This window comes from Ailuropoda melanoleuca, chromosome 5, assembly GCF_002007445.2.
Source record: "Ailuropoda melanoleuca isolate Jingjing chromosome 5, ASM200744v2, whole genome shotgun sequence".
Classification (NCBI taxonomy): domain Eukaryota; kingdom Metazoa; phylum Chordata; class Mammalia; order Carnivora; family Ursidae; genus Ailuropoda; species Ailuropoda melanoleuca.
Genome location: NC_048222.1, coordinates 114460575 through 114486029, shown reverse-complemented (window position 1 = coordinate 114486029; position 25455 = coordinate 114460575). Strand labels below are relative to the sequence as shown.

Genomic DNA, 25455 nt, shown 5'->3' with positions numbered 1-25455 from the left:
TTGCGGCCACTGGAGGGCTAATCCCGCAGGCTGAGCCTGGGCCCCAGTGCCAGCGAGGAGAGAGACTTCCAGCAAGGCCGGAAGGCAGCTCCCTGGCCAGATAAAGATCTGTGACTGGCAGTTCCAGCTGGACCTGCCTTCCCAATTCCTGTTCCAGAGCAAAGGTCACCCAGCCATTTGAATCGTCCTTTTCTTTCTTTCTCTGCCACCACCCCCCCCCCCCCCCCCCCCCCCCNCGCCTCCCCTGGGTCTGTTTACCTTATTAGGAAAGTCCACATTGCAAAGTCGAAAGTGCGTGTTATCGTTCCCTGGATGCAACAAATAGTTCCCTGAACCAGAACGTTCCGTGTGAAAGATGGCTGGGCATTCAATCTTGCTGGCTGCTGTCTCAGTCCTGTCGGCGTGTCAACAAAGTAAGAGTCTCAGGCAGTGTGTGTGTGTGTGTGTGTGTGTGTGTGTGTGTGGCAGGGGGAGGGACGTCTGGTGTTTGAGTTTCATGCTTACATCCTGGTGGCTGTGGGTGCCACACAGACACAGTCTACTCTGGGTCGTCAGCGCTTCCTTCCCTGGGGACAGAGATTTGGAACATTCCAGGCAGTAGTTCTCGCAGAGGGGCCGAGCGAGGCTCCGGGAGCCCAGCGATGCTGCGCCGTCTGTGGCCCACAGCCCAGTTCAGATGAGTGTTAGAAATGCACCCGCTAACCCAAGGGAAGTGGGCTATCCATGCTAATCCGGCGTGTTCCAGAGGAAACATTGTATCTGCTTTAGACCATGGCTGTGATTTCTTGAACCCTGATCTCTTAAAAATAAACTGCCTATGGCAGGTATGATTATTAGGTTTAAAAAAATCTGCAGAAATATGAGCTTCAGGTTAGGTGATGAATGTGAAATCTTAAGGCACCTTCCTGCTAGGATTATTAAATAGGGTATCTCGATTGCCTGGTCATGTAAAGAGCATTTGCTCCGTGGGGGGTCACATTTGCCCAATTCTTATCATCTTATCTATGATATCAACTTAACATGCTAAATGGGGCCTGGACAGTGGGAAGCAAGACTCGGAACCAACCATACAGATTTCTTTATTTTTCTAAGTGTGCTCCTCCCAGGAAGGGGAGGGGGCAGAGCCAGGGACTGCTCTGGGTGCACAGACGGCCGCAGCCTGAAGGGACCGCAGCCCTGGATAAAGTTCTGGCCCGCATGCACGTTCAGTGTCTTGCCTAACCAGTCTGTTTTGTGAATTTATGAAAATATGATACCATGAGACACACACTTTGTGGTTTGAGTTGCAGTCTTTCCCAGAGTCGAGCAGGATGTTTTATTGCCAACCAAAGCAGCACAGGAGAGCTGACCCAGTGGTTCACAAAGGCCTCCGCGGAAACATACCAACCCTGTGTGTTTCCTCCTCGTGGTGCTGCAGGGAGCCCCCGAGTGGGTTCACAGATGCCCCAGGCTGACAGCGGCTCTGTTTGCTGGTGGGTGCAGGGGACAGTGGGAACCGTGGCCAGAGGTCAGGTGGGGGTGGGTGGGGGTGGGTGGAGAAGAGAGGAGACTGGGCCAGTGGTGTTTGGTGGTGTTGGAAAACAAAGTTCAACTGAATAAGCTGTAAAGACCTGATTGGCTTTATCCAACGAGTCATGAACCAGGCAGCATCGCATCTCCAGATAGAAAGGAGCTCTAGAGAGCTGTACAAAATGAAAGACTTTTACAGGCAGAAGGGGGCAGAACAGGAAGTTGCTCGCAAGGGGTGATTGTGGGCAAAGGTCACCTTTTTTAGATAGCATTTATCTATCGGGCAGATTGCCTCACTAGTGCTAACAAGGCAATTCCAGATTGGCTGGTGTAAGGTTCCACTTCTGGGAGAGGTTGGAACCGTAATTAAGTAAGGGATTAAGTCTCGGTTTGGTGATGTCAGCTTAGTGCAAATGACTCCATTTTGGGCCTGTTGTCTCTTTTTTAGCAGTGGGAGATGAGGAACATTTACTGATTGGGCGGGGGAGAGAGAGAAAGAAAGAAAGAGAAGACGTAACTCTTTTGTTGACATTAAGGACGAGCATTTGCTGCTTCTGCAAAAGTCTGGTGTTTAGGGAGAAGGGACACCATGAACCACGGTAGAAGCAGGTCAGGTATTGAAGACAGAGTCTCCTATCTGTCCAGTTCAGCCACTTACCAGCTGGGTGTCCCTGGCCAGGATAGTCTGTCCTTCAGTGTCCTCATCGGAGAGGGTTAAGCAGGCTGCTGGGCGAGAAGTGCCCACCAGGGTGCCTGGCCTGAGGTTGCTGCTTAGCGTGGTCCCCCTTCTCTGCTGCTCCCCACAGAAAGAAGCTGGTGCTGGACTGAGAGGCAGCCACAGGGTCAAGGAGCTGAGCTGTGGCGGGCGTGGGGTGGGAGTGTCTCAGTTCACTCACCGCAACCGACATGCGGCCCTCCAGAGAAAGTGAGGAAAAGAGGGAAGGCAGGCACAGCAAATGGAGAATATTCTCAAGTAGTTCTTAGGCGACTGTCAGGGAGGGAAATAAAAAGGATGCAGTACAGAAAAGGTAAAAGAGCCTTTCTACCCTCCTCTCGTGACCCCAGTAGTAGCCACGGTCTCTCTAAGGCCCCTGACCTGGAAGAACAGAAAGGGGCTTCTCCTCCCGGGGGAGATGTTGGCCCAACGGCATCCTTCCCCCCGGGGCTGTGGGTGGGCTGGGAGGGGAGCATTTGGCGGAAGCTCGTCCCTCCTGTTTGCCGCTGCCACAGACATGCGTGGCAGGTGCTATGGCTCGCCAGGAGGAAGACAAAGCTTTCACATCCAGCTTCGTTTCGAAGCTCTAGGTTCTCGCACCATTGCCCACGTGGAAGGAGCGTGGAAGGAGCACACATCTTTCATTGTTTCCATCTTACAGATGGAAGCCAGAAGCCTTCCCAGGCGTTTTCTCCAAGACCGTGGTGCCATGGTGGCAGCAGGGGACACAGTGGCCTCCGTATTCCCCCTCTGCAGACATATCTCCTTTTTGGCTCCGGCGGGGCCCATGAGTTATTGGCCCCTCCAGATTCGGGCCGCCTTGCGAGGATTTAGCCCGGGCTGGAAACTGTCAGTGCCCAGTCCCACCTTTTCTGGATCCTCAGCCCACTCTGGCTGGCTTCAGGGAGCCACTGCTGGTTGAGTGAGAGACTCCAGCTAAGCACTGATGCGCATTAGGTGTTCAGCTACAGCGTTTAAATACTGACCGAAGGCTTATTTGTGGCAGAGAGGAAGTGGGGGGGGCGCGGGGAGGGAAGAGGCCTGCTGTGCGAGCCATACTAAAGCAGTCTCACTATTTACTGACTTGTCAGAGGGGAGATGGTATCGGGTCTCAGGGGGAAATGCATCACGCCGAAGACTGTCACACAAGCTAGAAATGTGGTGCACCAAAGGAAAGTAGTTTTGAAACATGAGCAAGTAGGAAATGCATGCAGAGGTCCTAAAATAAGTGAGACCAGAATCGTGTTGGAGAGAACTGGTAAGGGAACGAAACCAGGAGAAATAATCCGAAGGGAAGTCATAGACCCCAGAGTTAATTGTAGGGGAAGAAGAGGGTGATAGAGCGGGAGGTGAGAACAACTGACCAAGGAGGCGGTGAGGGTCTGGAAGCCTGTGAGGGTTACAGGGCTGGTCGCCAGGTGCAAGTGACCCTGGTATTGGGCTTGGATGATCTCATGGCACAAATGCGGCCAAGGAAGGAGAACAAAGTCATAATCATTTCATAGTGGGGAGACTGAGTCAGACAGGGAGGCATCGTCCCCAAAGGGTTTCTTGTGACCCTCCCTCCTGGCTCTCCTCATCTCTAGGTAGCCACTGATCTGCTTTATGTCACTATGGATTCATTTGCATTTTGGGGAATTTTATATAAGTGAAACTATACTGTTCTCTTCTGATCTGGCTTCTCTCATTCAGTGTAATATGTTTGCGGTTCATCCATGATGTTCCATGTGTCAATCGTTCATTCCTTGTTACTGTTGGATAGTAGTTGACTGTATGGATAAACCACAGATACCACAACTTGTTTATCCATTAGCTGGTTGACCAACATTTGTGTTAGGGTTTTCCAGAGAAGCAGGACCAATACAACACACACAAACACACACACACACACACACACACACACGGCATTTATTTAAAAAAATTGGTTCATGCCTTTGTGGGGGCTGGCAACTCTGAAATTTGCAGGGTGGGCTGGAAGTCTGGAAATTCCAGCAAGAATTGGTGTTGCCGTATAGAGCCTGAAGGCAGTGTGGGGGCAGAATTCCTTTCTCTTTGGGGAACCTCAGTCTTTTCTCTTCAGGCCCTCAACTGATTAGATGAGGCCCACCCACATCAAGGAGGGTAATCTGTTTTACTCAGTATCTACTGATACAAATGTTAATCACATCCAAAAAATATTTTCACAGAAGCATCGAGACTGGTGTTTCACCAAACAGCTGGGCACCATGGCTTAACTTAGTTGACACAATAAAATTAACCATCTCAGAGTTGTTCCTAATTTTTGGCTATTATGAATAAAGCTGCTATGAACATTTGTGTACAAGTTTTTCTGTGGACATATGATTTAATTTCTCTTGGGGAAATAACTAGGCATGGATGACTGGCCATATGGTCTACGTTTGTCTAACTAAAAAAAATCCATTCCAAATGGTTTTCCAAAGTGATAGTACCATTTTATGTTCCCACCACAGTGTATGAGAATTCTGGCTGCTCTTATAGCCTTATGTCTCTTTTTTAATTGATATGATTTGTCTTTATAATTTTAAACATTTTAATAGGTATGTAGTAGTATCTAATTCTGGTTTAAATTTGTGTTTTTCTAATGAATAGTGATGTGCCACATTTTAATCATTAATCCCTCTATACACTTGCAGGTTATTTTGCTTTGCATGTAGGAAAAGCAAGATTAAAATACAAAGTTACACCCCCGGCAGTCTCTGGGTCACCAGAGTTTGAAAGAATATTTCGTGCACAGTAAGTAATGCTTCCCCCACCCTTCAGGGATCCGGGCCTACCACATATAGAGAATTCTGGCCAGGGGAAAGAGGTACAGAGAAGGTATCCCATTGTAACAAACCATGCTTCACAGCCAAGCACCTTCTCAAGATGCTTGAAGCTTGAAGTATCTAGTACATGGAGTCTCTACCCATGATATTTTGAATTTAGAGGGTACATTTACAGAAAAGGCTGGGATCTTAAGAAAGACTGCTATACATATTTAAGCATGGCAGTTTGGTTAAAGAGCCCCTTGAGTAACCTGAGAGTTCGATAGCCTCCAGCTGGGTTAGCTATGGCATCAATTTTCTATCTTTATTTTTCCTTTCCACTTGAAACAGAGGTGGGTCAGTATTATCCTCTGTCCATGAACCATTTCCTAAAATCCCAAACCTATAAGAATGAGAAAACTTTACATTTCAGACATACTTGTAGTGATTTTGATCAGCTTGTCTTTTCAGATCCACACAGAATGTTCCATCATAAACACCATGGATTTGGCCGCTGCAGATGTTAGGGCTCCCTTTAGACCTCACCCCCCAAATAAGTGCTTTTAGAAACATTGCGTGTGTCACCATTTATATGTCACTCGGTTCCTTTGTTACTACTTTGGGATTTTTCATCTATATTGTGAGTGACATGGGCCTATAATTTTCCTTTCTTATATGACCTTTGTCTCACTTTGATATCAAGTTTATGCTAATCTCATGGAATGAGTTAGAGAATTATTTTCTCAGAGAATTTTAATAAGATTGGGAGAGTGTGTTCCTTCAGAGTTGTTAGATTTTGCCTGTAAAATGATCTGAACTGATGTTTTCCTTGTGGAAAAAAATTTAAACCATGGAATTTGATTTCGTTAATGATGATTGGATTATTCAGCTTTCTATTACATCTTGAATCACTTTGGGCAAGTCATGATCTTTGAGCTGACAGCATTGTTCTCTTGGCCTTCTCTTTGCTTCAACAAGAATTGCACAGACTTCCCCAGGCCTGAAGTGTGGGATGTTAATAGAAGAGATAATTTTAAGAGGTGCATAAACATGTTTTTTTTCAACAAAATTTTGTTGTGGTAAGAACATGTAACATGAGATACACCCTCTTAAAAAATTTAAATGTATAGAACATTCTTGTTAGTAGAGGCACAGTGTAGTACAGCAGATCTCCAGAGCTTGATCTCTTGCTTGACTGAAACTTCATGCCCAACATAAGATTTTCAGTAACATTGAACAACATGATGAGAAACTCATTTCCATTTCAATTGTCTTTGAATCTTTATCATTATGTCAAGTGGAAAGTATTGGTTTAGTGCCAGTATGTCCCACACTCCAATATTTACTTTTATCAGAATAATACATGTATGTCTGAAAATAAAGTGAGATTACAAGCTTGAAAGCAACAAATAACTCTCCTTACTGCCAGTCCAACCCCAGAGACAACCATTGGCCCCTTCTGACCACTACTTTCGGTATTTACTTCCATATTTCTAAACATTATGCTTTCACTGCTATTTATTGATTCATAAATTTTAGACGTTATCAATTAGCTTCCTTTTGTGGAAGAAAGAATTTTGTGTCTCTCCACTTCTTCTTTTCCTGACCTCCACCTTATAGTACAGTTATATCACTTTGTTGAGTTAAACCAATAGCCAATGTTTATATTATTGTAATTAACTAGTAATGTTCAAAGCTGAGTCAAATAGTATAGTATGATTTCATCTCCTTGTGAGATTTTTTGTTTTTCCTGTGGTTAATGATTGCCTCTCTCTTTATTTGTTTCCTTAGTTTCATTGTCAAATCTTAACAGAACTAAAAATCTTCTCTTAATACATTCAAATACATTAATCTAGTAATACCATTTATTTTATTTCTTGGATCATTTCTGCTTGAGTCCTCCATCTTTCTGCTCTAGTCTAGAGGATGTTTTTTTAAACCTGCTACACGCTGTCATTGTGGGACTTTTTGTCATCATCCTAGGAATTTTCCTTATATTCTCCTGACTTGGATTGCCTGTTTTCCTGCATTTCCTATTTTCCTGTGTATTGGTTTTCTCTCATTTTGGTGGAACATACCCTGCAGAAGTTTCCTGAGAGAAGATGAATAGTTGGTCAAATTTTAAGACTTTACTTTTCTAAATGCCTTTATTCTGCCTCACAGTTGATTGATGGCTTGGTTAAGCATGTATTTCTATGTTAAAAATCCTTACCCTCAGAATTTTGAAAATATTCCTCTATTATTTTCTAGTTTCCACTGATATCATCATGATGTTCTATGCCATTCTAACTTGCGATTGTTTGGAAACTGTGGAGGCTGTAGGATCTTACCCTCCTCCCAATGTCCTAAGATGTTATGGTACTGTGCTTGCTTGGAGGCATTTGTCTGCACTACGCTGAACCCTAGATGAGGCTTTTTTTACAGCCTGAAAACTCATGTCTTTCTGTTCTAGAATTTTTATTTTTATTTTTATTTTTATTTTTTTTTAATTTTATTTATTCAACAGAGATAGAGACAGCCAGCGAGAGAGGGAACACAAGCAGGGGGAGTGGGAGAGGAAGAAGCAGGCTCATAGCGGAGGAGCCTGATGTGGGGCGATCCCATAACGCCGGGATCACGCCCTGAGCCGAAGGCAGACGCTTAACCGCTGTGCCACCCAGGCGCCCCTGTTCTAGAATTTTTAAAAAATATCTTTTCCCCTGAATTTCTTCTTCTTCATTTTCTCCATTCCTTTATTCTTAAAACATATATTAGTTGTATGTTGACCCCCAGATGAGCCACCTAGTTTTCTTTTATCTTTGGTTTTTCATCTTCTTGGCCTTTGTTCTTTCTGAGAAATTTCTTGAACTTCTGTTTACTAATCTTTAAAAAAATTCAGATATCAATTTTAGTTTCTAAGAATTAATTTTTATTCTGTGATTGTTCTTTAGTTATTGCTGCTGTTATTAAATCATCCCTTTTCTATTTTATGGATACAGTTTAATCCCTTATATCTGAGGAATTTAATGATAATACTTTTAAAAAAATTTCTTGTATCATTTCTGTTTTTTTCCAAGTTCCTTCTTACTTGTCTATTTTAGCCTTTGTCTTTCATTTTAACTTATTATTTGCCCATTACATATCTGTTGAACGCCTCTATATATGTGGCACTGTTCCAGTAGCTTATGATGTATCAGTGAAAAAATTAGACAAAGATCCTTGCCCTCTTGAAGTTTACCTTATAGTCAAAGAAGACAGAAAGTAAACAGGTAATATTATAAGAAAATTCTATATTATGTAAGAGGTAGTAAGTTAAGAAATAAAAAGGAGAGCATTGTAAGGGGGCATAGGGGTGCGTTGCTGAGGGTGAGTTGGGGTAGGTTGCTATTTAGTTGGTCAGTGTGGACCCCACTGAGAAGGTGACGCTTGAGCAAAGGCTTGAAGCAGGTGGAGTTATCCATGTGAGCGTGCAGAGAAAACACTCTTGAGGCAGAGAGAGTAACTAGTGCAAAGACTCTAAGTGGGAATGTGCCTGGTGGGTTAGCAAGGAAGTCAGCGTGGCTGAAAGAAGGAGCTGACATAGTAGTAGGAGGTAAAGTCAGAAAGGGAATGGATGGATCATATAGGGCCTTAAAAGCCGTTGTAAGGACTTTGAATTTTCTCTGAGTGAAACAAAGTCATTATAAGGTTTTGAACAGAGGAGTGGTGTGATCCTATATTTTAAAAGGACCCCTCGGTCTGCTTGGCTAAGAACAGTCTATGGAGGGATTGGTAGAAGCAGGAAATTCGCTTAGTAGGCTAACTTGAACCAGGGAGGTGGCAGTAGAGGTGGTGAGAAATGGTCAGATTCTGGATATGTTTTGAGGCTACAGCCAAGAGAATTTCCCGACATAATAAATATGGAGTGCGAGAAGTGTTCCGAACGACCTCAGAGATTTGGCCTGAGCATCCCAAGAGAACAGAGAGAGAAGGCAGCAGGAGGAGCAGTTTGGCGGGGGAGACGGGGAGGTTCTGTTTGACATGTTGTATCTGAGATGTGACCTACGCTCCGCTAAGGAGAGGCTGTAAGCATTGTCATTCACTAAGCCACTCGGATCCTTTCTTGTTGCAAAGTAAACAGCCTAGTACATTGTTTACACATCTGAGTAGAGAGACAGCAGGCAGGTGGATAGATAAATCTGCATTTCAGCAGAGGGATCTGAGCTGGAAATATAAATTCAAGAGTCATTGGCACACGAAAATGATTTAGAACCGCGAGACCGGAAAAATTTTTTTTTTTTTTTTTTTTTTTCTGGAGGAACTCTTTAAGGGAGTGGGTGTAGGTAAAGGAGAGAAGAGGAGCAAGGACTGAACCAGCCTTAGAAGTCAAGAAGACGGGGGTCCAGCAAAGAGATCTGAGCAAAGGAGATCTTAGAAGCTTTACTCAAATGTCAAGTGGTTTCTGATTGGCTATCTGTGCCAGTTTAATAAAGAGTACCAGAAAATGAATTGGAAGCTCCATGTGCATGGGTGGGGCTTACTGAGCGGGCAGCGTCACCAAAGGGTGATTGACCAACAGCAGCGGCTTCCTTTTGGAGAGCCCCAAATGTCAGTATCTATAGGTTCTCTTTCTGGGACCATTTGGTTTCTCAGAGAAAACTCTTAAGCCCCCTGTGGGAACAGGCAAGTATGGGGTGAGGGAGGAGGATGGGTATGAGAGGTCTCACTTCTAGAAACCTGAAAGTGTGGTGGCTGAAGGAAGGAAGGTTCTTCCAATACACAGTATGCAGGTTCACACGGATTACAGTACAGGATTTTATCCCTACTCTCCATTGTTCCTGGAACCCCCTGGAACTCTCTGGTTCGGGTTCTCTAGAGGATAGAACTCCCATCTCCTGGGATGGGGAAGTAGGGGTGGGGCTCAGAGGTGGAGGGGAGCTAAAGCACTCCTTATTAGAGTCTGTCAACCAGTTCTTCCCTTTTCAGCCTTTGGCCTCAAAGGTACCTGGAGTCCCCAGTTCCCGAGCCGCTTGGGGTTCTGGGATGAGCAGTGTCTTAGTCCTCATTGGCCCTTCCTTCTGCAGGCATTAGGCTTTGTCTGTCTGCACTCTGTCCGCTCAGCTGCTCTTCCCCTGAGTGCTGTCCTTCCTCAGAAATTTTCAAACATCTCCCTTCCACTGCTGTGTCTGCTCCCACGTTCTTTGTTCTCGATGACTTTATATCTATTTTTTTCCCTTTACTGGCATTTTAGTGAGGTTTCTGGAGGGAGAAGAAATAAGCACCGGTTCAATCTGTCACGTTTAGCAGGGAGTCCTCGTGATGTGTTCGCAACACATCTTGAACACCCGTTCTCCTGTTCGACAGGGAGGGTCTCATGCTCTGAGACATCAGCAATCAGCAGCATCTAATGAGAACTTGGCAAATTTTGTTCTCATGGGATTTATTTTTATACTTTATTTAGAAAGTGATGTTCTTTTTCTACTCATAAATTTCATTCTCCCTAATTTAGGTAAAAAAAAAGTAGTTGATTTATAGAAAAATAGTAAGTGTTCTACGGAGATGCTAACATTTTGACAGTGATATATTAATGCCTGAAGTTTGGGAGACACTGTACTAGTTATAAAAATCATCCCAGGAGGAAATTCCACATCTTCCTATCTTGTCTTCCGCCATCTAAGAACTTTCCGTTGGGGGGTTGTTGGGCTTCCAACACACTCAGTCCTTGGGCTGCTTCTGGTTCTGTTTGTTCTTAAACTTTCCACATATTTGATTTATTTCAAGTTATTGCTCTCTCCCTTCTCTCGCCCTTTTTTTTTTTTTAAGATTTATATATTTATTTTAGAGTGTGGGTGGGGGTGAGGAGGACGAGGAGCAGGGGGAGAAGAGGAGGGAGGGGGAAAGAATCCCAAGCAAACTCTGTGCTGAGCACAAATCCCATTTCGGGGCTCCATCTCACGACCCTGAGATCAAGACCTGAGCTGAAACCAAGAGTGGGACACTTAACTGACTGAGCCACCCAGGTGCCCCTCTCTCTTCTCTTCTATAGCTGGACACCATTTTGAAATACTTCTCTTAAGTTGCTGTTTATAAAAAAAAAAGTATGCACTCCTAATTTCTTTGTTAGAAGTGTTTTGTTTGTTCTCATTGATTAATCATGGCAGAATGAAGAGGGGTTAAAAAATAATGGCCAACAATTGGGGTGGAGGGAGTGAGGAGTCATAAAATGCCTTCAAGAGCATAGTAGTAATTGTCCTGGGTTCTCTCTGAAGGGTGAGTGGGGATGGCCTACTCACTTCCCTGAATTTCTTCTTAGATGTTCCATAGCACAAGACCAAATCTTAGCTTACACTATAAGGTTTAGGTAAATCAGGCCAAATCAGATTGAATTCACTGCTAGTGAAGCCATTTTAATTTTATCTGAGGTAGTTAGGGGAGGATCCCCTGGGATAACTAGGTCATTCCAAAGTCTACTTGGCTATTCTTGTCTTCAAGGGTAGGCTCTCTTGAGCTCTGCAAATCCCTGAGAGGAAATGCACTTCTTTTCTGGCTCTCCTGAACCAAAGCTTTGAGTCCTTCAGCCTCTCTTGAAGGTCTTATGATTGTGGCTATATCAGAAATGCTGTCTTTCCCCCTACTCCTTTTTCCTCCTGTTTTGCCCTAAGTATGGCTAAGAAGCCTGGTGTTAGGACTAGTCCTGTCTCTAAGTGGAAACTGACATCTCCTAACTATCACTTCAAGGTCCCTCTGACTATCACGGAAATACCTATTTCTTGTCTCAAGCTCACCTCAGGTTGGATATTCATTTGCCAAGCAGAGGTGATTATTATGGGGCCCAGTTTACCCATATTACCAGCCCAGGGCCTCTTCCCCATTCAGTTCCTCTTCCCTTCCTACAGGGAGGGTCTTGGAGAGGACTCTGTCTAGAGTTTTGCAGTCTTTTGCTAGAATACATTTTTATTTTAATTTTATTTTATTTTTAAAGATTTTATTTATTTATTTGACAGAGACAGAGACAGCCAGCGAGAGAGGGAACACAAGCAGGGGGAGTGGGGAGAGGAAGAAGCAGGCTCATAGCAGAGGAGCCTGATGCGGGGCTCGATCCCATAACGCCGGGACCACGCCTGAGCCGAAGGCAGACGCTTAACCGCTGTGCCACCCAGGCGCCCCTAGAATACATTTTTAAACTTGTGAACAAAGCAACTATAGTTTCAACATGGGCCATTCCTTCATGTTATTGCTAAGCTTAGGAAATTCTATATAGCCTAATTGGAGTACCTTGATCCCTTTAGATTGAAGGCTTTTATAAATCTAAAAAGTAGATCCAAGTAATACCTTGATCTTGTTGCAGTTTAAGTACATTCCCTCTGATTCGATTCTCACCAGAAGAAAGAGCCTGCTAATAACCCCAGTCTTTTTCATACAGTTGGGGACCATTATTAATATCTTTCATCTTCTGTATTTTGAGGCTAGGTAGTAATAATTCTTCAGCTTTTCCCCCCAGTCATTAAAAATTTTTGGTTGTTCTCTTTAGACTAAGATTTTTCATATTATTGTCCCAATAATGGTTTTGTCAGTGCTGGATAAGATAGAAGAATTTCCTCTTGCTTAGTTCTTTGAATGTACCCCTATTTGCTTAATACTGAATCAATCCGTTCCTGTTCCAGAATTAGCCTGTCACAAGTAAACTCAATCATCAGGAATCCGAGTATTCTTCAGAAATAGTACCCACTTCTCACTCTACTATAGCTGTAAATGTTTTGTTTTTGTTGTTTCACTTACTTTTTATAGTCATTTTGAATTCAAATTCTGAAATTTAGAGATTAAAACTAGTGTCTTTGATGTATGTCTACAAACTATGGAGAAAGGAAAATTCACAAAGAAAAATGTTCAGGTTTTCTGCAACACTGGAATTATAAGTAATGTAAATCACCTATTTTTGTAATAAGTACAAATAAGTTAAAGAGAGACAGTAAACATGGCTCCATTTTTCTTACAAGTGCACTCATCTTAGATATTAGCTGAAAGCCTAAGATGTACTTATCCACGGAGTTAGAAAGGGCTAGGGGTCCCCGAGGTGAGAGACTGACCCTAAACGATGAGCTCTTCAAACCATCGGTATTAGTCAGCTTGGGCTGCTGTAACAAGGGACCACAGATTGGGTGGTTTAAACAACAGACATTTGTTTTCTCACACTTCTGGAGACTAGAAGATCAAGATCTCGATCTAAGATCAAGGTTCTGGCTGCTTGGATTTCTGGTGAGAGCTCTCTTTTCTTGGCTTTCAGATGGCTGCCTTCTTGCCATGTCCACACTTGTCGTTTCCTTGGTGTGTGCATGTGAGGACAGAGAAGGGGCTGGGCAGAGTGAGTCTGGTGTCAGAGAACTCTCTGGTGTCTCCTCTTAGGAGGACACCGATCCCATTAGATCAGGGTCCCACCCTTCTGACCTCATTTCACCTTAATTAGTTTCTTACGCCACATCCAGCCATACTGGAAGGTTGGGCCTTCAACCTATGAATTTTGAGGGACACCAACTGTCAGTCCATGCCAGTACCAGATAACTCTGTCACACAAGCTGGCCGCGTCTCAGGTGGCGGGGGGACAAGAGGCAGCAGGAGTGGAGATGAGCTGTAAGCCTCGCTCCCTTAGCAGCACCCCTGAATGGGGGGTTGGGCTCCTGCCCTCCTGCCATCCGTGCCACCTGCCCTCTGGTGTTCCCACACAAGGGTTAACTCGACAAGGAGCAATTCAGATAGTTATGAATCTCTATAGAAAGATTAGCCCCAGCACCTTTCATCCGTGAGCCTTTTCGGAGCATATTAACCTGTTGCTCTGACCCTCAGCCAGTGTAATAATCGAAAAGACTTTCCAGGGTCAAAAGTCAGCAGCTGGAGGCTGGGTCATCCGTTAATAAAGCAAGCCGCTCCTGGCGGTGGGCGGCCCACTGCTTCCGAATGAGTCACCCCAACAGAAGGAGAAAGAGAAAGGGGCAAACAAGAACTCAAGAGGGGAGAACGTCCTAAGAAGCCTTGAAGTTGCCTTGTCTGTTTTCATTCTTTCTTTCTTTTTAAGATTTTATTTATTTATTTGACAGAGAGAGACAGCCAGTGAGAGAGGGAACACAAGCAGGGGGAGTGGGAGAGGAAGAAGCAGGCTCCCAGCGGAGGAGCCTGATGTGGGACTCGATCCCAGAACGCCAGGATCACGCCCTGAGCCCAAGGCAGATGCCTAACGACTGCACCACCCAGGCGCCCCTTGTCTGTTTTATTTCTTAAACGTGTTATACTATCAGAAGGGTACTCCAGCTAATCAGGTTTTCCCTTCCGTACCTCGTTCACATTTTCTATGAGCAAGAGCGTCCTACACAGTCTCCTGTTGTGCCTTTATTAGAAATCTACCGAACAGCAGAGCTGTTCAGAGAGGGTGAGGTCAGAGTTCTCCCAAGGGACGCGGCCATGCTGCGGGTGCACGAGGTAATCTGCTGTGAGGGTGAGGACATTCGGGAGCTTCTATTTATATTTGCTCTTAAAATCTCATTCTTTAATTTCTGTTTTGTGTGTGTTTTAGAATGTATATGATACTCTTTTCCTGTTGATTCTGTGAGCTGTGCTAATGGATCAACCCCATGTTCCCACTGCTTTAACACAATAGAAGTGTGCATCCCGTTCATGTCGGGTCCCCTGTGGGGGATCCTGGGGGAGGGGCCTTCCACATGGCCATTTCGAGGCCTACGCCGCGTCCATCTGAGGGGTCTGTCCCCATCCATGTCCTCAGAGCTCTCCCCACTCAGCCAGTGTGTGGGGGAAGGGAGCTTGGCACACTCGCTTCTTAACCATCTGGCTCGGAAGTGCCATTTACTTTGTCGTTCCACTGGCAGGAAACAGCCCCGCCCCATCCTGGACGGCCGGGCGTCTGGTCGCTGGCCGGGCAGCTACTGCGCAGCGCAAACCCACGCCATCTTTGTGGCCAGCTAGCCGCCTCTGCAGCGTGCAGGAGGACGTGTGTGTGTGTGTGTGTATGTGTGTGTGTGTNGTTCATGATGGAGGCAGGATCAAATGGTACTTAGTTCGGGACTGTCCTCACTACCGCCGGCCGTGGGGCCAAGGGGGGCTCTGAGAGGCCCCACAGCCAGGCTTTGGAGTTGAGAGTTGGGGACGAACCCTGAGGGGTTTCAGCAGCTTTGACGACTCCATCTTTACAGGCTCCTTTGGGTCATCCTTTCTGGTACCAGCTCTTTCCAGTTTGCCTGGCGCTTTCCCACTCAAAGTGTGTGTCCCAGGAAACCCTCAGGTCTAGGCCGACCGAGACAATGGATCTGGGACCATTCTGGTTATAAAGTTCAAAGTCCCATGTTCTGAAATCCTGCTCAGTCTAGGGCAAACCAGGAGGACTGGTCACCATACTCTCCTTCTAGCAAACTCTTTCTGTTATTGCCCCTCGGTAGAATGTGGGGCATATGGTGACATCTGCCCATAACAAACGAAACTCTTCTCCCCTCATCACTTTATGGGAAGTTTAAATATCAAAAGAGCACAGGATTCTTGAGCAAAGAGGGCTCTGACCAGGGAAGAGGAGACAGATGTGTCTCCCTCAGTGCGGGCACACGGGAAAGGGGACAGTCCGTCAGTGGCTGTAATCAGCTGCTCCCTCTCTTCCCTGTGAAGGGAGATGGGCACAATGCTGCCAGCTGTTTTCTGTTGCATTTGGATACTTTTCCTAAGGCTCACCTATCCTAAGAGGACAGAACATATCTGCTGTCATGTCCAAAGAGACCAGAAATTATTTTCATTTTAGTTTTCTTGTCAATGTAACTGTAATGAGTCACCGATAGGATTGTGAAGAACACGTTTTCCGAAGTTGGTCCCCTTGAGTTAAACAATGTTTGTGGAGAACTGGCTGGGAACGAGCTCTCTTGGGACACATCCAGGCAGGAACCACTAAACTGCGGTGGCAGAAAGACCTGGTCGCAGGCTGGTGGTTGGTGGGGAGAGAGGTCATACTGAACAGGTAGAATGGGTTGCAAGGTCAAGCAATACCTGGTGTTCTCGGCAGGCAGCTACAGAGGAGAGCATCGGCCTGTAGCCGGGCCCCAGNGTAGAATGGGTTGCAAGGTCAAGCAATACCTGGTGTTCTCGGCAGGCAGCTACAGAGGAGAGCATCGGCCTGCAGCCGGGCCCCAGGGCTGGCCGTCAGAGAATTACTTTCGGTCTCTGCTAGGTGATATTAAGATGGTCAGAGCCTCCTTTCAGAGGGACTAGGGCTTAAGGCAGGTCAGCACAAGTGGGGCCAGGAGCAAAGGATAATGAGCACTGCTAAGACCTGAGGCCAGGGTGAGACCAACAGTGACTAACTGCTTATAGGGGGCAAAGGGACTCGTTTCTTGGGAGCAGAACTGCCCAAATACTTCAGGCTCCTCCCTCGGGGAGCACAAATGCAGTGACAGTCCTACCCTTGCCTGAGTCTCAATGGCTTCTAACCACCCCTGCTTCCCAGGACCTCAGCACCCCGCCCCCTATCTTCTGGGTCACTTCCCAGAGTCCCAGGGTTGGTGCATAGGGACCCAGCCCCTGCTGGCGAACGCTTTAAGGGAGGGGTCGTGCTGCTGTCCTGCTAGAGTGCTCCCCCAAATCCTGTGGCTGCAAGCCCCATTAGCTTTCAGAGCTAGGTGTTTTGGGGGCCCAGCCCTCAAGTGGAAGTCTTAAAAGTTGGTGGGCTCTCTGTGGGGTCCTCGGGGAGAAGCTTCTGGTCTGGTGCTGGGTGGGGGTGAAGGGTACGGCGAGAGTGTGTTGCAGCCTTTCCCGCCTGTTTCAGTGTGGGTATTTGGAGGAGTCACTCAGCAGCTTTTGGGTTTCTTTCAGAGGGAATTGCTGTGTGTGTGGCTGGACAATCCGTGTATCCGTGGGAGGAGGGAAGTTCCAGAGCCACCTGTTGGCCATCTCGGTGACAAAAGCAAAATAAAACAACTTTTTTTTTTTTTAATTAAGAAAGGAAAGTCACTTGTGGTGACCTCGGCTGGAAGATACAGGTCTTCAAGAACCGGTATCAACTATTTCCGGGCCAGTTGTCTCCTAACCTTAGGTACCCAAGCTTGAAGGAAGAATGTGGAATCATTTCGAATTCTCTGCACTATGCTGCTGCCACCAGGATTAACACACGACATTACAGATGACATTAGAGTTCTTTCCGGTTGTGATACTGTCAGCAAGGAGCTCAGCCAACCTAACCAGGATCACTTGGGGGCGCAGCGCGGGAAGGATGACTCTAATTCATCTTTTTTCCCTTTGCCAGGTGCAGATGAATTATAGTTCCCAGAGAACTGTCCCTTTTTGCTTAAAATAGTATCAGATTTTCCGTCCAAGTTTTCTATGAATAGAGGCCTTTTGACTTGATGTTAGGACCGAGCTTTGGAATCTGGTGGTGACACAGTGCCTTTGATTCTCTGCAAGGCACCAGTCGCTTGTGCTCTCGGGACTTAGTTTTCTCCTCCGTAAAATGGGAATGAAAAATACTCATTTACTTCAGGAGATTTTAGGGGGATTATTGAAAACTATTTTAAGTGCTGAGTAACTCAAGTGGACGGCAATGAGTGTGTAGGGATTTTTGGGAAGAAATCTGATTACTATAAATTGTGTTATTTCCTGGGTTCTTTAGAGAAGATGCAGAATGAATTGTAGGCTTAGAATCAGGACCATCTCAGGGTCTGTCTTTTGGAAAAGAGCTAGAATTCATTCCTGCTACTGGCGGCTTACGTGTAGGAAAGTGATTCTTGGCCCTGATCTGAGGTTTAAACAATGTTTGAGTCTTACCTTGGAAGAATCATTTGACATGACATGAAAAGACATCTAAGTTTTCATGTAATTTTTATATTATTTTTATAAGAAGAGATTAGACATTTACCTCCAGATGAAAGAATAATATTTTGGTGTATAGTTTTCTCATAAAATAACCCATGTCTGGGCGCCTGGGTGGCTCAGTTGGTTAAGGGTCTGTCTTCAGCTCAGGTCAAGATCCTAGGGTCCCTGCGTCATAGGGTTTCCTGCTCAACAGGGAGCCTTCTTCTCCCTCTCCTCCCTGCTCCTGCTCTCTCTGTCACTATCTCTGTCTCTCTCTCAAATAAATAAATAAAATCTTAAAAAAAATAACCCATGTCTTTATTTTTTCCTGCAGACAAAACTGTGTGGAGTTTTACCCCGTATTTCTGATTACATTGTGGATGGCTGGATGGTATTTCAATCAAGGTAATTTTAAAATACGATCAACTCTGTTCTAATGATGCCTGTGGTTCTTAGAACCATTAAGGGACAGATGTGCAACCGTATATCTACTGATCCCGGAAACTGTTTTAAACAAAACAATCCATGTCTCTGTGCATCAAAGAGCAATGCCCTGCAGATAAGCTAACTTTATCTTCATTTCAATTTAATTCAGTAATAAAAAAAAAACAACTTGGAACAAACTGTATGCTGGGCATTCCCAGATGAAAACGACATGAGCTCTGTCTTCAACTCTGATTCCTTAATTCTAGTTTCTTTGCAACAATTCACCCTAATTATCATAGCTGTTATTTATTGAGCACTTACTATATACCGGGTCCTGTTTTAAATTTCCAAACCTATCCAATGTAGAGGATATATAGGATTAAAAACCTTCCTATGAGGTACGTTCTATAATTAATGCCTCCTTTACAGATGAGGAAACGAATCGCAGGTTAAGTCATAGTCATTTGTCCAACTTAACATTCCTCAGTGTAGGAGAAAACTGGCTGTCAGGTACAGGCAGGGTCTGTAGCTATTTCCCCAAGAACACATGTGCCTTTTCTTGCATTCTTAAGGATGCAGTTTTCCTGTGTGTAGCAGCTCTGCAAACATCGGGGATATCCTTGGTGCGCTGAAGGCCTAACCCAGCTCCGCCTGTTTTCTTGAACAGGGGGTCAGAGCAGCAGCTCTGCCGTAGTTGGCGAAAGTCAGTCTCTTTTGCTTTCCGATAACTTTCATCACCTCATTTGGGTCTGACACTGGATGGCTAAGATTTCAATAAACCCCAATCCAGCTGCTTTCAAAGGCAACCCCATCACTGTCTTCTTGTAATTTTTACTGTCAACGGAGGAATTTCAGACAAAATGTCCTTCAGAGAGAGACTTCTTAACTCTAATCCAACTCACATTGTTGTCCCCTGAGGCCGTGAATGAAGGCCGTTGTTCCTTGTCAGGTAAGACTGCATTAACAACTAATAAGGAAAGTGTCTTTGATAGTGGGGCTCAGTCTCTGCTGTTTGACCCTTTGGATTTCACTGTAATGGGCAGAATGAGGCCCACTGTCAGAAAAGGATTTTCTGACATAATTTTCCTTCTTTCTCATGAAAAGTTAGGTTGCCTGTTAATTGCCCTGAATAGTTCTCATTGTCTTTGCTGGAGTTAAGTCATTAGATTGGGGCGGGGAGGCGTCAAAAGTGCAGCCTGCTCCAGGATCTCTCCATTTCCTCCCTCACAGGCCAGGTGCCCACCCCCCATATCCTCTCTGCTTGGCCCCCTCCTCCTCACCTGCAGGCCCCACGCAAGCATCCTTCCCTCAGGAGGTCTTCCCTGACCCCTGTCTAAGGGCGGCCGCCTTGGCCCCCGCTGTTCCATCCGTCCTGCTTCATTTCCTTTACTGCATTTTCAATTCTGTGATGTTCTTCTAATTTTTCTCCTTGTTGTCTGTCTTCGCTGATAGACTCCATAAAGGTAGGGAGCTTGTATCTATTTCGTTGCTAACCCTAATCCTTAGAACAATACCCGGTATAGAGTAGAAACTAAGGAAAATGTTTGTGATCTAATAAAATATGGAATTTAATTTTATCCAGGATATCAGAGCCCCACAGATAGACTCTAAGTGTGTACCCGAGAGCTCTCGCAATTTGCATCCGTTGGGTGCTGAGGGAAGAGAGGGTGTCCCTCACGGTAGGGAAGATACAGATATTTTCTGTTGGACAAGATGGCAGAAGATCACGCCATACTCTGCATTTCTTTTAGGTGAAATTGATGTATTGTATAGTGAAAGGCACAGACCATTCAATGAGTTTTAACAAGTGTATACCCATCGAGAAGCAGAACATGACTACCACTCAAAGTTTTTCTTTTTTAAAGACTTTGTTTATTTATTTATTTATTTGAGAGAGAGAGAGCGTGCACGCGCAGGGGGAGGAGCAGAGGGAGAGGGAAAACCATGTGGGGCTCAGTTTAATGACCCTGAGATCATGACCTGAGCTGAAACCAAGAGTTGGACACTTAACTGACTGAGCCACCCAGGCGCCCCCAGAAAGTTTTCTTAATGCCTCCTCCCATGTATGCCCCTCCTCATTAGGCACTTTCAGAGACAGAACTATTCCAGTCTTTTTCATCATAGTTTAGTTTTGCCCATTCTAGAACTTTCCATAATTGGAATCATACAGTATGTACTCTTGTGCAATGCTTCATTCACTCAGCAAAATGTTGAGACTCACTGTGTTGTTGCAAGTGTCCATGTCTTTCTGTTGCTGAGTGGTATCCTGTATGTAGTATGACTATCTCAGTTTCGTTATCCATTCTCCTGTTGATAGGTTTCTGGACTCTTTCCCATTTTTACTATTATGAATAAAGCTGCAGTGAACATTCTGTACAAGTCTTTTTATGGACACGTGCTTTCATATCTTTTGGGTAAATATATAGGAATGGAATTGCGAGGTCAAAAGTATGTTTAGCTTCATAAGAGACTACCAGAACTTTTCCCAAAGTGGCTGTACTGTTTTGCATTTCCACCAATAATATATGAAGATTCCAACACCGCCAACATTTTGTGTTGTTGGTCTGTTTAAATTCTAGCCGTTCCAGTGGGCATGCAGTGGTATCATCTCGTTGTGGTTTTAAGATACAGTTTGCTGATACTAAATGATGTTGAATAATGTTGAAAAAAGCTCTCGTGTGCTTATGGGTACATTTGCTTATCTTCCTGTTGAATTATCTATTCAAATATTTTGTCCATTAAAAAAAATTAAGTTGTTTTCCTTCCACGATTGAATTGTCGGAGCTGTGTGTGTATTCCGGACACGTACACGTTTTGTGAGCATTTTCTCAGTTGTCCTGTCACATGCTGAGAGACCACCATCATATTCTGTACCTTCTCTATTTTTTCTCTATAGTTTTTGCTACCTGTCTGGGTCTGCTGTACATATATGCCCGTCACCAGTATTTCTGGGGATATTCAGAAGCAGCTAAAAAAAGGTAAGGAGAAGCTACGAATTGGGTATTTCGGCAAAGAGTAGCAGGATGCAGTCTGAATTAGCTGCACGTTCCTGAGGGTATTAACAGCCCCGAGGGTCGTGGTCGCATGACTGATCTGTGTGGCCCAAGACCCTTCTTACCAGGCCGTGCACAACTAGGGTTACGACGGGAACGGCACGCACGAACTCTGCCCTCAGTGTGCACTCGTGGCCACCACACTTGAAATCCTTGCAAGAATCGTGCACGATCTCCAAAAAGTTGCAAAGGAAATGATCCTGCCCCGTCTTGATGATCCTTGAATGTTCAAAGGAGCCAATCTCTGTGGCTAGGCATCCCCTTTAATTTATGTGATGAATGAGAATTTTCGAATGGCAGAAACCTGGACGTTCTGGGTGGTGCCAGCAGCGAGCAGCCGACCTCAGGCCGCCTCCCTTCGTCCCTGCAGCTGCTTATCACCTCTCTGCCTCGTGTCTGTCCCGTAGGATCACCGGTTTCCGGCTGAGTCTGGGGAGTCTGGCCTTGCTGACAGTCCTAGGCGCCCTGGGAATTGCAAACAGCTTCCTGGACGAATACCTGGACCTCAATGTCGCCAAGAAACTGAGACCCTTCTAATGTCCCCCCCTGCCCCTTTGCCCAAATACTTGCAGAAGCTATGTCCACCCTGAAGATTATGTGGGGTCAGTTGATCAATTTTTAAAAAGAAAAGTCTTTATTCTGTTTTTCCTGAAATGGCTTTGTAGGAATATACCCTTTAGAGAATACCTTTTCTGTTGAAGAATTAAAGTCCGCCATGGAGGGCTGGAGCCCTGTCCTCAGTGCCCAGGCTCTGTTCTTGAAGCGCGTGCTGAAGTCACGACTGCTTATGTGGGGAGAAAGCAGCCTGACGTGTGCTGGCTTTTCTGTGGGGCCACCATCGTCCCCTGCCTCTGAGACTACTACTCTTGATGGAACATTCCAGACAGCTGCGAATAAGGCAGCCAAGCTGACTTTGCACAGATGGCTGCACGTGGGGGAAGTCAGGCAAACACACAGAGTAGCCAGACGAGAGAGTCATCAACTAATAGCACAAAACAAATCTGGGTGCGAAATTGACTTTATAAAGGAAAAAGGAAAAGAAAGAGGCCTATCGTTTTTAAGGAAACATCCAGGTACTAGTGTGCCGTGGGTGTCCTTGCCCCTGGCCAGGGGAGGGAGGGTCATGGTCACAGCTGGAACGAGGGCTGGTTTCTGCTGTACGTCATCCTGTGTTGCTTGGGGTTTGGGGTCAGCAGCTGTTGTGACCCCGCAGCGCAGTCACTGTGTGGCACGATGCAAATGACCCTTCTTTACTTTCTTCATCTTTTTAAAAAAGATTTTATTTTTTTGAGAGCACAAGCAGGGAGGGCAGCAGGCAGAGGCAGAGGGAGAAGCAGACTCCCTGCTGAGCAGGGAGCCGGATGTGGGGCTCGATCCTGAGCTGAAGGCAGATGCTTAACCCACTGAGCCACCCAGGTGCCCCTACTTTCTTCATCTTTAAGATGGGAATGAATTCACCTCACAGTCTTCAGGGACTTGAGGAAAATGGAATTACGAGCACATATAACACATTTTAACATCAGGAAAAGGGCTCTCTGTTAATTTTTCTAAAGAAATCTGGACAGCCTCGAGTCTGTTGTGGGCATCTTCAAGAAGCTGTTGATTGGGACTTTTCTTTTTTGTGGGTACAAAGGAAGTTTTAAAGACTACGGATAATAGGAAAAGAAATAAAGGCATTTAAAAACTAGTGTTTCCAGAATAGTGGGGAAGAGATGACAATCCCTCCCTCTCATGTAGCAGGACTAAATATTTGCAAATACACTGAGAACATAGTGGTCGGGGAATGGGGATATGAGGGTCCTACGCTGGTTCCCTCACTCGCTGGCTGTTTGCCTTTGAATAAGGCACCTTGGCAATAGGGGGAGCGGAGCGAAGAACAGGACCAGAACCAGCCAGCACCAGTTCCGTTCTAGCACGCGCTGGCCCCCTGCTTCCGCAGCTCTCTGTGGCTCCCGGCCTCCATTTTCCTTCGGTAAAATGGGGCTATTACTCACTCTAAAATGCTGTGTTTCTATGGTCTTCTTGCTCTTTAGTATTCCGATCAGTTACGGTGACTTGTATGGTGACATTTAATTGTTTTATACATTGAAGACAATAAGGAAGAAAGAATGCAAATTTTTGACCCCAAAGAACACTTACTGCATACTCATATCCTTCAGAAGTGGGGAAAAGAACACAGGGCTTTCCCAATCTTCCCCTTGAGGATTTATAAACAATTTCTATTTTGCATCTAAATGGAGCTATTTAAAAAGGTAAACTATAGGGGTGCCTGGGTGGCTCAGTTCGTTAAGGGGCTGCTGTCCTCTGCCCTCTGATCGTGGGGTCCTGGGATCTAGCCCCACATCAGGCTCCCTGCTCAGCAGGGACCCTGCTTCTTCCCTCTCCCTCTGCCCCTCCCCCTGCTTGTGCTCTCTCTCTCTCTCTCTCTCAAATAAATAAAATCTTAAAAAAAAATGAAAAAAAAATAAAAAGGTAAACTACAAATACACCCACAGAATTTGGTTAAAAACTTGTGGAAAAAGAAGATGGGCACACCAGGATATCAGAGCTTTGTATCTTTAAGCATCTGAACCATAAAACTTATTTCCTTTGTTCTAATTCTATAGTCACCAAGGCAACCTCTTGATTATTTTAATTCCTATAAATTTGGCTACAAGGAGGAAACATGCTGGCCAGAGAGATGTGAGTTTCTGTTCTGTTTGAGTTATATATGTTTATGTTTTGTATATTAATGAGTTGATGGGTTTTATTTTTAGAAATCAGACTCATTGTCTCAAAACAATGTTATGAAAAAAGGGATGGAGAACTATTGTATATTAAAAGAGTCTTAAGAGGCATAAAAACCAAATGGCACTATGGGATCCTTGATCAAATCCTGGTTGGAAAGAAACAGCTCTGGAAGACATTTGGGAGACAATTGGGACAATCTGAACACGAAGTGAGAATTAGGGGATATCAGGGAGTTAATGGTAATTGTGTGAGGCATGATAATGATCTCGTGGGCAGGGAAGAGAGTGCCCCGATTCTTGGGAGCTGCATGTTGAGAGGTTGAGGGGAGAAGTAGCTGAGTGGGGATAACTTATCTGAAACGGTTCTGCAAAGTGTGCATGTGAAGCATGCAAAGTGCTAATAGTTACTAAATTGAGGCAAGTGCGCAGTTCATCGTACTGTTTGTCTGCTTTTCTGTTTGATAATGTTCATAATGAAAAGTTTAAAATCATTCCTAAGAAGTTAAAACCTAAAATCACAGTCTTGGTAGCTGTGAAGATTTTTTTTTTTCTTTTTTAAATTGAGTGCTATATGCTTGCTTTGGGATCTGTGGGCTTGATAGGGCCACGGCATTAGTGGGGGCCCAGCAGCTGTCCCAGACACGGCAGGGACACTGGGTGCACGTGTGGTTGCTGCTGTAGTTGCTTCCACCTGTTGCGTGGAATCCGGCAGGTTGCGGTAGTTTCCCGAAAGACACCAGAGTGGGCATCCAATGTTGTTGGAACTTGAAAAAGAGACTAGAGGACAAAACTGAGGAAAGAAGAAGAGGAAAAAAAATGAAAAACAAAACAACAGAGCACTGGTTATACAAGCAAGTTGCCCCGTTCCCTTTCCAGGCATTTCCCCTCCCCCACTTGCCTTGGCAGGGTTGGAGGTGGGTGACGTGTTCATAAGGAAAAATATCGGGTCATTTGTTTTTTCACCCTTTGTCTCCAGACACAGTTTTCCTTGAAAAGAGTGGTGGCAGGCAGCGACAGTCTCGCTCACCTGATGCTTCTGAATGCTCCTTAACTTTCAGCAGTGAAATACATCTTTCTCACTGGGACAGATGCTTACTGACTCCCCGGATAGATGTTTACTCTCTGCCTCTTCCCCCATCACACACTGACTGCACTGGGATTTTAAAAAGGTCAGTAAGATGACATATAAGAAATCTTTTCGAAGGAGAAGGGGATGCCATTCATCCAGTACACAACACTTTCGTGTGAATGACAGTGTGTGGTTTTAATTACTCGGGACTAGGAACACTCAACTCCTCTCGGAGCTTCCAGTTTTTACTTCTGTTTATCCCACCCTACCCGCCCCCCTCCCCCAGTTCATTCTACAACCTCCTGTTACCTGGTAGAGTACAAGCCCTTACCAGTGGGACAAAGCCCTGTGTCATACTGTTCTCCACGCCTGTCTGGAACCACAGTCCCCCAGGGGTGGG

General features: G+C 45.2%; 1 protein-coding gene across 2 annotated transcripts; it reads left to right on the top strand.

The window, feature by feature from the left end:
• The first annotated feature begins 257 nt into the window (after positions 1 to 257).
• On the top strand, positions 258 to 22000 carry MGST2 (microsomal glutathione S-transferase 2). Of its 2 annotated transcripts, XM_002916132.4 has the most exons (5): positions 258 to 413; positions 4879 to 4978; positions 18113 to 18183; positions 21101 to 21182; positions 21665 to 22000. In XM_002916132.4, exons 1-5 carry the CDS (start codon positions 356 to 358, stop codon positions 21792 to 21794), a joined length of 441 nt encoding a protein of 146 aa, XP_002916178.1. In that variant the 5' UTR covers positions 258 to 355; the 3' UTR covers positions 21795 to 22000. The 2 variants fall into 2 exon arrangements, with proteins under 2 accessions (XP_002916178.1, XP_019651858.1); XM_019796299.2 differs by lacking the exon at positions 4879 to 4978 and having other exon boundaries at positions 290 to 413.
• The last annotated feature ends 3455 nt before the right edge of the window (positions 22001 to 25455 follow it).